General features: G+C 45.5%; 1 protein-coding gene and 1 pseudogene across 1 annotated transcript; one reads left to right on the forward strand and one right to left on the reverse strand.

Annotated features, from left to right (window-relative positions):
• The first annotated feature begins 5,951 nt into the window (after positions 1-5,951).
• Positions 5,952-7,802, forward strand: LOC115332254 (annotated as a pseudogene).
• Positions 7,803-7,816: 14 nt separating this feature from the next.
• LOC120837056 (protein ALP1-like) lies at positions 7,817-12,394 on the reverse strand. Its single transcript, XM_042290838.1, has 7 exons — positions 12,383-12,394; positions 12,172-12,297; positions 11,487-11,649; positions 10,702-10,865; positions 9,513-9,721; positions 8,336-8,816; positions 7,817-7,943 (listed from the first exon to the last, which is right to left on the reverse strand). The coding sequence occupies exons 2-7, from the start codon at positions 12,285-12,287 to the stop codon at positions 7,844-7,846; spliced, it is 1,233 nt and encodes a 410-aa protein (XP_042146772.1). The 5' UTR covers positions 12,288-12,297; positions 12,383-12,394; the 3' UTR covers positions 7,817-7,843.
• Positions 12,395-12,594: the final 200 nt, after the last annotated feature.

Raw genomic sequence — 12,594 nt, forward strand, 5'->3', positions numbered from 1 at the left:
TCCAAAAGCATCGTACCTTCCTCCGACAACGAAATATTGTAAGATCCGCTTTGCGCGGTGAATGAATAATGCGGAAAACTTGCATTTTTCTTGAGGTGAAAACGAGCATACACCAACTCAAGGTCGTTATGTCACGCCACGGTGGTGGAGCTTAAGCCGCACCTCCGGTGTGTGGTGTGTGCGGAAGTCGCCTTGCGGGCCGGGCATTGGTATGTTGTTTTGCCAGAAACCAGCAGAAGCCTGCCTCCTGGTTATAATGCTGGACAGTTCTGTAGACTGGGGCAGCACCGAAAAGGCTGGAAAAAGTGTGAAGGTCAGTTCGAACGAGTCTTACCTGCCCGATCCGTTCGAGAACGTAATCATGGGCCGTCGAAGGGAACTCCGTCGGAGCACGGTCGAATGCACGAAGCGCTGAGGATTCATGAAGACATTTTGTCGTATCCCAACATGAACTCGGGACAACCGCCGAGCAATATTCGAACCACTAGGATTACGTTCAACGCGTGTTCACGTTCAAACAATCGTCCGCGCGTTCAAACGGTCTTATGCTCGTGCATACGACAGGGTTCAGTGAACCACATCAATGTTATGCGCCGTCGACGGAGTAATTGCGTTCGATAAGAAGATATTATGGACTATTAGAATGGTATACGCTTGGAAATTGTCTTGGATAAGTTAGTTCTACTTCTGAGTAACAGTAGACACAAGGCGATCGCCGACTTGTTATTCCTGATTCACTCGGTTTAATTTGGCGTACAATTTTCAGTTTCGACATTGAGTACCGAAGGTGTCAATCTCGCTTATATTGCTGCCAGAGTGACGTCGCAACGGAAAACAACAAGCAGATTTCATCACGTGAATCAAGCTCTATACTACGGCGTCCGCGCGGAATTGATGGCCGTGCGTGAAATTCGCAAGTTTCGCTCTGTCACCAGCCGTGTTAATTTCGTCGAGGCCACTGAATTAGTCAGACATCAGGATAAATAATCCCAACACAGAAAGGAGCACAGAAATTCCCACCAACACCGAGACCCTCGCATCTCAATTATTTGTTGATGGGGGACTGCGCGCAATTTGCCCACACCCCATAACGAATTCGCGGCGCCGCTCGCCTCCACTGGGGTCGTACCGGTTTGTTTGTAAACATAAGTTGGTCTATAGCTGTATTTTAATCATATCGATGCCAGAAGCTCTATTGTCCTGATATCGTTATAATCTGCCAGCAGATTTCCATTTAGCACATCATATATGATGTGCTTCAAGGAACTTCGCCGGCATAGTCACGAAAAAAATTATGCAAGTGGAAAATATTTTTCTACCTTCCCAGAATGGGACACCACTGGACGTGTGTTTCTATCACAATCTACTGTTGTTTATAAAATATTATTTTAAACTTTATAAATTGTTCAATCGAGGATGTTTAGCAACGGCTACTTAGCAGCAGCTTGCCAGAAGTGCTGGCACAAAATGCTTCGTCTGTTGGGCGTATAACCGAACCGTGCTGATCAAATGTAAATAAAGATTCCCAAGTAATCAAAAAGCAATTTTGTGCTAGCCAGGATTTGAACTCTTGGTTTCCTCATAACCAGGAAGGTGTGGTAGCCACTGAACCATTCCAATATTTTTGGACACTGTACCACACTACTTTGTCATTCGGCATTTTCTATCTGTGCCACAAATGCCCTGAATACATAATGTATCCAATTAGAGGTGTTCAATACCAGTGCTTCTCAATATTTTGGTCGTCCCGGACCTCCTAACTGACTCAAAGAATATCCAGGGACTTCCACTGAGCACAAAATTTATAAAGAGAAAGCACACATAAAAAGGCACGCGAATCAAGGATTAGAGAGGGGTACTATATTTGCAGCTGCACGAATTACGTTACATGTCCTTGATATTAACTGGCACTCACATTACACGAACGGTGTGAAAAGTACTTTTGCATGTTGCAAACAAGGCTTCTGACGTCAAGTTTACTGGAAGAAAATCCAAGTCGTGAGTCTGTCTTAACCTCAACCTGTTTTGTGACTTTGATTTGATGTGAACCAATGCAGAAAACGTGGCTTCACACTGGAACTTCATCGAAAGTATCAGCAAGAGCGTTAGTGCGTTCTCTCACATAGGGGGGTATTACGAAAGCGCTCGCCCTCACAAATCGGTAAGGGGACGTTACAGGAACACATGTTGTAAAGATGTGCTGCAGGAAAGCTCAGGCAGTGCGTCGTATTCGAATGGCTTTCTCTTGAAATTAATTAAATATCCAGCTGTGTCGGCACGGAGATGGCAAAACTATTCTACCGTTCTTGATCTCAGGGACTGCTGTTTCTCTTATATCGCGGTCCTCAACTTCCTTTGAAGCTTCACTTCAGAGGACTCCTGAAAACTATTCAGCTGGGGAAGGACGTTCCAAAAAACTTTTTTTTCCGTCCGGCTGCTTCATGCATCCAGGGTCTGGTTAATCGCATCAATCTTGTCATGCACACTGAAGGTTGTGACTGCTTTTCCCGTGAAAATACAGGTGCAGTTGGCCATATCAGAGTCCTCGAACAAAAGCTACCACCTCCGCTGCTCTCCCTTCTTCACTAAAATAAAAAAAAGATAACTGAAAGTTTTTTTTTTTTTTTTTTTTTCTGTCGTTTATTTTGTGGGGAAAAAACGAAAGAGTGTTTCATTGGTCATAAACGTCAGGGATTGGTTCTAAGCGGTATTCGCGTAAAGTACAAAAATTGTTTCACCGCCCCTTTAAGACGAAAAAAATGTTCGTCAGAGGATTTTTTTTTTGCATTTTTTATTATCTGAGGGGGATTGACAAAACTATGTACTTCAAATTGCATAACTACAACTGAAGTCACGTGGGCAATTTAAGGAAGATAAAGTAAATATGATCTCGTACAGACTAAAATAAAAAAAAAAAAGTTATTATTGTTTTTGAATAACGTGCAAATACTGATTGTAACGTTGCCTGGCCGAGGCTATTCTGCATAATGATGTGGCACCAATCTTCCCCAAAAGATTATCCTAATTTTTAAAATGTGTTCGTTGCGTGCACTTTTGTTTCTTTCTTGGTAACCTTTAGTGTATATCGTATTACTATCATATTATTGTGTGTTTTATTTTATTATTGTGGACTGTTGCTGGCTACCATGCTTCGGCGCTGCGGACCTTTTCTGTAAATGAAAATCACTGCGACTTTTTGAGTTAACCTGTAAATACTCATAAAAAAGGAACCAAGTCTCCTATGTGACACACTTGTCACCACGCATCACAAAATCACGTCATTCGGAAGGGTCACATCGCAAACGTTCTATAGCATGTCGAAACAGATATTTTGACTTCATCACTCTCCTAGCGCCTTGCTTATATTGGAATGATTGTACACCTACTTGGCGCTGGCCCAGCAGCGTTCAGACAGAGACGGCAAACAAGTCACGCTTGCCATATTTTCCGACTATCGCAATGTATCCGTCAATATGAAAGCCTGTAATGCCGGAGAAACTCCCGTGCGCCCTTTAAACCCTTTCAGTTTACACTAAACTGGGCCAGCTCATATTTCCGCTGACTGTAGGTTCGATATGTTATACGGTTCTTTGGTGTCGGGGCATATACTGTTTGTTTGTTTTTTAATTGTCATGGGAAGTGCACTCTGCCATAGCATCCTTTACTCTAGAACAGGTGTCTCTAAGCCCCGGCCCGCGGGCCCGCGGGCCCGCGAAAATCTTCCAACGGGCCTGCGGCCAGCAGCGGTCCTTCCAATGAAGCCCGTCCTGCGATCAGCTTCCCACAGACCCGCTGCTACCGGCGCAAAAAGTGCGTCTAAAGAAACTACGCGGCGACGCGCATCAAATGAGCAAACAAGGATACCAGAAAGAACGAGAAAAACTGTATCCTATCGCGGGTCCTCTCGCCTGATTTTCCTTTATTGCATTTGCCAGCACCAGCCACCATTTATGGTCACCTGCTTCACGCCCGTGTGACTTGAAAAAATTCCTTTGCATTCTCATGTACCATCAGGTTGAAATGAAAGGCGATCACCGAAGCGCTCCGGCGGGGCGTCCGGTGATCGCCTTTCATTTCAACCTGATGGTACATGCATTGGGCTTAGTGTCCTCTGTCACAACTCAGTATTGCATATTGTAAGCGTTAATTTTCTCATTTCAGTAGTATTTTGCACTCCGCGAATGCGCCAAAGTTCCCGTGCGCCCTGATTTAGACCTGGTAAATTTTCTTGCTCACGATTGTTTGTAATGTCATAATTAAATAAATTTTACTTTTAAAAATGAAAATATACGTATTATACACCTTGGGTTTTTTTAACACTCACTCTAACATTTATTCTTGTGTTTTAATGCTTTTGGGTTAATCTGTTTGATTTCTTTCGTTTTTCAGTACTTCCGGTTTTTCCTGCCCTTGAGACCGCGACAAATACCTGATCCGGCCCTTAGTCACAAGTTTAGAGATCCTTGTTCTAAAAATGCCTGTCAAATCCCGAAATAACGTTGCCGCTGTAAAGAGGAAAGAAGATCAGGGAAAAAGGCGCACGCAGGGGGATTGTCAGGAAGTGCAGAAGAATGCCCCAGCGGTAAAATCCGGAAATACGGACACGCTACTTTCTGTAATGTTTCTTTCGTACAAAAAAAAAAAAAAAAAAGCGTTGGTTTTTTGTTATTCGCTTTTCTACCGTTTCTCAATGCGCTGGTACGCTGGTAGCCTCCTTTCATGGCCTCCTTTCCTCTTTTTCTTTCTCCCACCGTGTTGACTCTCGCTGATCGCGCCTGAGTGTGTGGACTAGGATCTCGGATGTAACGTAAACATGCAAACGCAGATGTGTTTCGCGAAGAGGCCGCAAGCCGCCGTGTGGCGTTGGTTCCCAGGCCACCCTAGAGTTCCTCTATAGGCTCCCCTATACAGGAACTCTAGGCCACGCCAGAAGTTTCTCTGCGGTAGTAACGCTACCATGGGGGAAACTCTAAAGAAAGCCCGTGCATCTACTTTCCCGTTCACGCGCAAAACACTCGAAGAGCCAATCACCGCAACTTACGGAGGCAGCTCAGCGAATGACGATGACGAAATATATGTTTAGACCAAAAAACCCAGTCTGAGTTGTGGCATTAAGCAATGCAAACGTGACGTTTTGCATTGCTTAATGTCCCAACTCAGACTGCGTTTTCTGGTCTACAGTAAACAAACGTTTCGGCATCGTCATTTGCTCAGCTGCCTCCATAAGTTGCGGTGATTGGGTCTCCGAGTGTTGTATAAAAAAGTAAACAAAAGCTTTTTCTTTTAAAGTGGAATACCCGTTTGGCGCCACTCCTCGCCTTTTTGCGGCAACCGAGAGCTCCATGGGTCCGTCGGGGAATGGACAGGCTTTTAATAATAAAGGTGGCTATTACTCTACCGGCTATACATCGACACGAGATGAACGGACGTTGTGTGCGAATGGGATCACACATGTCGTAGGTATAATCACCGAAACGTAAGAAACGCAGGGTGGAATGAATCCAATGCATCTCATTATCGCTCCGCATCCAATAAATTGCGGCATTCACCGATGAGAACGCAAAAAGAACCAATCCCGAGGCAATCAGCGTGAGCATAACGAACCACACCCTGCGCGTTTCTGGCTAGTCAGTAACAGACATGTACTACGCAACGCGTCACTAGTAACGAGTTACTTCTACCTTGTTACTTTTTTAGAGCGCAGCTCTTATGGCCGGTTCACACTGGAGGCGGATCCGCAAACGCGAGGCGGTTCGGGTCATTTCCAGCCGCAAAAGCGGCTGGGGCGGCGCGGTTGGGGCGCGTTTTCAGGATCGGTCCGAGACCGAATTTTCAGAACCGCTTTCGGCGACTGCGGAGCGGTTCCCGAAAGTGGGCCAATAGGAACTCGATGCTGCCGCGACGTTTGGTTGACGTCACGCTAGCAGACTGCACAGTGGCACAGTCCCAAGATGGCGACCGTTCGAAGCACCGGTGCAGTGGAGTCGGCGAAAAAGAAAAAACATGCGATGAAGGCGGAGGTCCTATTGGACCTGATAAAGCAGTACCCCTGCCTTTACGACAAACGACATCCGAAGTACAAAGACAACGCTTACAAGGACGAGCTTTGGGGCACCCTCGGCGTGGATCTCGGCGGTGTCGAAGGCATGTACTTTTTTTGTTATCGTGAACGAATATTGTTATTTGGCTCGGATTCTAGTGTCCTCCAAAGCGCTCAAACACTCTTCAGCTGCGAGTTAGGAAAACTACCAATTTCGGTGTGATGTGCTATGCCAAGATTCAGCTGACCGAGGGCTATCGCGCAAGCGAGCATCTGTTGGTAACGCGCACGCGACTTTGGAAGGAGTCCCCGGTGCACGAGCGCTCGTGCAACGGTAGCGCTGTTGAAACCTCGGGGCACGCGAACGGAGTATAGATGGCACCTCCTCCGAACGAGCATATTTATAGACCAGCGCTTCAGTAACCATCATTCAGCACTTTGTAAGCAGCGCGTGTTTGAGCCGCAATTCTTACAATGCATAGATGTGTTTTGGTGTCAAAAGTTAGTGCATCACGGTTTCATTTTTTTCAGGAAGTGTCTTGGCGAACAAATTTAAGAATGCCAAGGATTCATATCAAAAGCAAAAAAATAAAATATCTGACAGCATGAAGAGTGGTGCTAGGGCAGGGGAAGTTATCAAAATAACTTGGCCCCACTACATCCAAATGAGGAAATAATGAAACCAGTGACGCCCACTCCAAGGTATGTACTCGTACCTCTTTAAAAATATGTGGAACTTTGTGACACAAAGGCACTAAATCACCCGCATGTCATTTCAGCCTCCACACAAACTTGGATTTTTATGGTGAGATGAGGTAGGTTTTAGTTGATTAAACAATGCTAAAAATATACGCAACTTGTTCTTTCTACATTTCTTTGCTGTCACATCAATTCACCATGACGATACTTAAACAGCAGTGGCACCAGCAGTGGCACCAGCAGTGGCACCAGCAGTGGCACCAGCAGTACCACCAGCAGTACCAACGATGGCAGTGGTCACCTGGAGGAAAGAAGGTTGGTATTGGTTGTTCCAGTATTGTGTTGAAGATTGCTATTGATATATTTAGGTGGACGCAATTCTTGCTTTATCTACAGGGCTGATGAGCAAAATGATGAACAGTGCGAGCCGCGAGTTCACGATGACACTTTTTTTTTAAAGCCCCACATATTAAAACATAGTTTCATCAAAATCCCCTTCTTTGCAGGCCCGATGAACGGAGAGCATCGGGCTTGACAGGCGGCAGCCCAAGGTAAGGTTTCCTCTATCATAGTTTGATTGTTGATATAAAAAATTAGCATTCATCCTCAAGGATATCATTTAAATTTACAATGAATGTCACACGTGATCACGCTACGCTGATGCCCTAAAGACATGCAGAAAATAAAACCTGTATGTACAAATGCAGGCAAAATGAACAACAGCGGGCACGTCAGTCACCTGCCAGCAAGTCAAGGTAAGCAATCTATAAAGTACTTATTCTGAGCTTGTTTCACACAAATTTGTTATACCAAGCCAGAAGAGAGCGGCTCTGGTACGCAGGACGCCATCGGTGCCTGTGTTGGCCTACTGCAGAGCATTCAGGAGAGGCGTACCAGGAGGGCCGAGAACTGCCAGGACGCTGTTCACCACTTTAGCATGTCAATCGCTGGTCGACTGAGAACCCTCGATGAGCGTAGCCAGTTGCAGGCAATGCACCAAATAGAAAATGTCATTTTTTCAGCGCAAATGGAAGCCATCTGTAGGCAAGAGGCGGAGTCCTGAACAAAGAACAAATAAATCACTTGTAACAGCAGTTCTTTTCATTAGTTTCCACTAGGTCCGATGACCATGGTGTCCTGCCAGGGGACTGCTCCTCCGTTCACGAAGTGGTGGGTGAGCTTTGCCCGCACCCTGTAGGCTTCCCTGTAAATAGAACAGCCACACCGTAGACAGTGCAAGGTTAAGAGTGCAGTAGAAGCATCGCCTCCAGCACACACTCTGTGGCTTCCGTTGCGATTTAGCTGTGCGTGCGTGCTTTTGCTATCAAAGATAAAAAAGTTTGCACTGGAAGTGGGGCTTTGAGCTAATGTTTAGAATGTCATAGACTTGCAATTATAAAACTTCTCGATTTGGTTCGGTTTCATCACTATTCGATTCGGTTACAAAAAACACTATTTGCACACTTTTAATTATTAGAGATGGTACTTCTTGTGGGAATTGTCGACAGAGTCTCAAGTCCTACATTTGCTGCGTATACTAGCCCGAGATTGACTTTAGCACGGATAAAGCAACACAGTGAGGAAAATGGAACATGCCTGGTTGAATTGTAGCCAGTTCTGGGGAGGGCTTGAAGCGTGGCGTTCTCATTGTCAGTATCGCCCCTCCAACTGCCACTGACGCTCCGTCCTTCCCAGTCTTCATGGTCAGCTTTGCCGGGAGGGCAGTACGATGTGGCTGATACCTCCGAATCCTTTAAAAGGAAGTTGTGGAGCACAACGCACCCCGTAACAATCTTGTCTGTATTTTCTTCGTTGGCTCGGAAGGGTCTTCTCAAGATGCGCCATTTTTGGGCAAGGATGCCGAAGGCGTTCTCTACTACTCTCCGGCCACGACTGAGGCGATAGTTAAAAATCTTGCGCCGACGCCGCAGCTCCTTTCTGTTGGCTTCATCATTGTCGGATAGGTCTCCAGCATCGTCGTCCGGCAGTTGCTCGTCTGCTGGGTCACCAGCTTGGGGAGCGCTGGTCGAAGGGCGAGCTGCAGACTGCTGTCTTTCCTCAGCTGTTGGGATGAGGCCTGCAAAATAATAACCAATTTCTTAACCTATTGCCTATTAATTATAAGTCTCTGTGGTGTCACCCTTTACAGACCACAAATAACGTCCACAAGCCTCACTTCCACAAGTCTTACCTGTCAGGCAGACAAGAATCACGAGAACATCACAAAGGAAACGTTTGATGTGTATGACGGGGTGCTCCTATAACCTGGTCTCGGTCAGAAGAAACAAATGGGCGTACATTTCTGGAGCTTTTGGGTCATGCTAGCAAATAGTGCCCAGTAACATTGCAGACATCAGTCAACAGTAGTAATTTAGTTGACATCTGTCCATCGCTTCACCGACATAAAGAAGAGTGCTATGCACTCGTGGCCGAAACAAGTTCAATTGATCCCTACCATGCCTACATCTGATATACCGCTGCCGTTATAATCCTTGGGGGAAGGTGTAGCATATGATATGAGCCAACAAACCTCATGAGGTTATTAATGAGCTGGCTATAACGGCGACCGAAATCAGCTGTCGTTAGCATCAACTCTCAGCAGCATGAGTGTCCAACATTTTTTTTTACAAATTTAGGTTACGTTTAGGGGTTAGCAGGTTCTCAAACAATTTATGTTGATCCGCAATTAAATGTGTCTTCATCCGTAATGCATTTCGAATCCTTGCAAGACATAGAGCAAGTTAGGCATGAAACAAAGCAACACATTACTTACTTTTCCTCGGGTATGGCCTCATGAGGTAGGGTTTTAGGGGAAAGGCCTCATCCCCAAGCAAGAAGTATGGCAGGTCCCCTTCCTCTCCAACTGCCGCTGGAGGAGGCAGCCCCTGCTCCCCACAATTAATGCGCCGCTGAAGCTGGCTGCGGGTAAAAATTTCCCCGTCGCTCTCACTGCCGTGGTGTCCTATTTCAACATAGAGAAACCTGAAATTAAAAGGTACTATTAACACAGAATGTATTATTTGAGGCAGCTGCCTGTATAGTGTATGAGCACCCCTGTGCTGCACACCCTTCAGGGCTTGTTGAAGGGATTCCTGGTGGGAACTCCACTCAGGTGAGCAAAACTCTAGACGAGGTAGTATCAATGCTCTTGGCGGCATAATGTGTGCAGCATGGGCTACAGAGCCTAGTTTCCGTCGCGCCTTCACTAAAATTTCCTTTATGCGCCTTGTAAAGCTCGGGTGGCTGTCGAAATTCGCTAAACCTCGAGTGGGGGTGCAAGCCGAAGCTAGCGTCTCGCTGTCGCACACACCAGCTCTGACCATAGTACTTTGCGTCTCCGAGTTTCCTTCCAAGCATGTGATTGTCCTCTCCCCTCGCCCCCTCAACACACTACCACAATTTGTGAACAAGTATTGTGCAGATATTCTACACAGCCACACTTCCTTCATGTGCACTGTCACCACGCAGCTTTCAACACTGGCTTCAATGCCGGCGGAATGGAGGTTTGAGACCGAGCACTTCCACGCTTTCTTTTTATAATTGGATCTTTGTGTGATGCACTTCCGTTACTAAGCGGTGCATCACAAGAAGTGCTACGAGCTAGCCTCAGTACATTATGTTTATGTTAAAAGCAGTTTTGAAAAATATCGGCAGGAATCAACAAGAGTTCAAGAGTTGTACTTCATGGTAACATACCCTACATTCATAAACATGACTGCATAAAGTTTTACGCACAGAGATGTGTATGTGTGTATGCTGTAATTGCACCATAATGGGGAATGGTTTCAGCAAACATCAAAGGAGGTCAAGTATTACCAATAACAGATGAAAACAGCCGTACACGCAAAGTGTCCTTTTTGACGTAAGTCTTCCCACCCTTCACTTGAAGCTGCTTGTGTACCCTTCACTGGGCAATTTGTCTTTAAATCACCTGCTTTAGCAATAGAAGACTCAAAACTTGCCTGTATCTTGCATCGCTGATGGCCAGCAGTGACTTGCTGAAGGAGCCTTTATAGTTGTGGTTAAGGCTGCCAGACAGCTTTGGGCACTCAATGATAACATGCTTGCCGTCAATTGCTCCTATGCAGTTTGGGACATTCCATCTGTCTTCAAAATCAGCAGCGACCTGTGGCAACATAGATCCCCAGTAGTGTCTTAGTTTCCTCAAAAGCCCATGAGAGTTGAAGCGTACTAGAATACATACAAGAATTTTGCCCAATTTTCGTGTTTGTCATTTTTCAATGCAATGTCACCAGAAATCATTGGCAATTATAGCCTTTGATTTCTGGTGTTAACATGATGGCAGTTCATGGACACACACTTTTATGTGTGTGTCCATGAACTGCAACATCTACTTCCGACTTCACTCCAAGGCTGTCCATTTAGTCGGCTTGAGCTGCTATGCCGCCTCCTCTAATTCCTACCATCATGTTTTTACCCATCATCTTATTAGCTTTGCCCACTTTTTTAATGTGATAGTAGCGACCAGGGCAGAACATTAGCTCACACTTTTCTGTAATTACAGGGAACTATGTTGAACTGTTCCCTAGCTTTTGAGGAAATTAGGAAATTTTTTCAGAACATAAAGGTCTAAATTTTCAGCTGTTCTAGCATGACAAATTAATTTTACTGCCTTCGTAATGCACAAAATTTTGCAAAGTACTCACGTGTACGAAAGAGACATTGAGTAAAGGTACTTACAAGTGAATAATTTTGGGGCATTTAGTATGCTCGAGTAAAAAATTGCATACCTTTTCCACTCCTCTGGCTGTTCCGGACAGGCTACGTAAAGAGGCCCAAGCACCTCCCACAGGGCGGTACACACCTCGGAGACAATTCCACAGCAGGTCGACCTTCCGATCAGGAAGTTGCAGGATGAGCTCCGTAGTGTCTCCCCAGCACCAAGAAATCTTGGCAGAAAACATAGAAATGTTGAAAGCAATGGTTCAAGAACTTTACATATCATATGGTTGGCATTACTGCTTGTATGACAAGAATTCAGTCACTGAGGGACACTTCTGTCACTAGTGCTCTTTTAACTTCTTTCGAATTCAAATATCTCATAGCTGTTCAGAAAATTGGATAACTGCGTCAAGCCTGCAGCCGAACGAGCTGTTATAAATTGTTTCTTCAAAACCCTCTACTTGACTCTGACTATTTGGTACACAATTTTAAGCACAGTTGATGGTATCATTATTTCGCTTGGTTTTGCGATATTTTTGAATTTCGAACATTTGTGTCAACAGCTTAGTTGTTTGGACGTCGAACTTTTGCGTCAACAGCTCAGTTTTATGGTATAATTTTTTGTATGTTAAATTGTTGCGTCAAAAATTCGTACTGACTTACGCGCGTGTGATTATTGTTGGAGTTATTACCTAGATTTCCTACCATCGGGCAATCAATATCATTCTCTCTATTTCTCTCGCAATTACCTTATCGTTAGTGCGAGGCGCACGTCAGGAGGAATGGCCTTCCGGAGGTTCGTGTCCTCTTTCTTGATCCGGTCGCGGACCAGGTCCAGGATCGTGTCAAACGCGCTGGGAGGCATCCTGAGGAAACTGATGGAATAATGTTACACTTATTCTCGATCTGCTACGCTTTCTTTTTATGAACACGTAATGTGAACATAGAAAGATCACTTACTCGCGGTAGTACTCCACGTTCCGCGAACGCAACAGGGGAACGAGGCTCGTTCCCTGTCCCTTCTCGTCTCTTTCATGGAAGCAAGGGCGGACCCACCATCTTCTGGGACGTTTGCGCTTATCCCTTCCCTGAGACGCCAAAACAACTGCAACTAGAGCTACACCAGCAGCCTCTTCGTCGCTGAGGTCCTCATCACTGCTGCTCGCGAGCTG

The sequence above is a fragment of the Ixodes scapularis genome, unplaced genomic scaffold (genome assembly GCF_016920785.2).
Source record: "Ixodes scapularis isolate PalLabHiFi unplaced genomic scaffold, ASM1692078v2 PGA_scaffold1__304_contigs__length_218370807, whole genome shotgun sequence".
Taxonomy (NCBI): Eukaryota; Metazoa; Arthropoda; class Arachnida; order Ixodida; family Ixodidae; genus Ixodes; species Ixodes scapularis.

What these genes read in the sequence shown, in the direction of transcription:
- LOC120837056 (XM_042290838.1), bottom strand. Translation starts at nt 12,287, where the DNA reads ATGCCTCCCAGCGCGTTTGACACGATCCTGGACCTGGTCCGCGACCGG. An exon ending in GAGGCCATACCCGAGGAAAA is followed by an intron (nt 8,817 to 9,512) that starts GTAAGTAATGTG and finishes ATTATTTTGCAG; the next exon opens with GCCTCATCCCAACAGCTGAG. An exon ending in ACTGGCTACAATTCAACCAG is followed by an intron (nt 7,944 to 8,335) that starts GCATGTTCCATT and finishes TTCTATTTACAG; the next exon opens with GGAAGCCTACAGGGTGCGGG.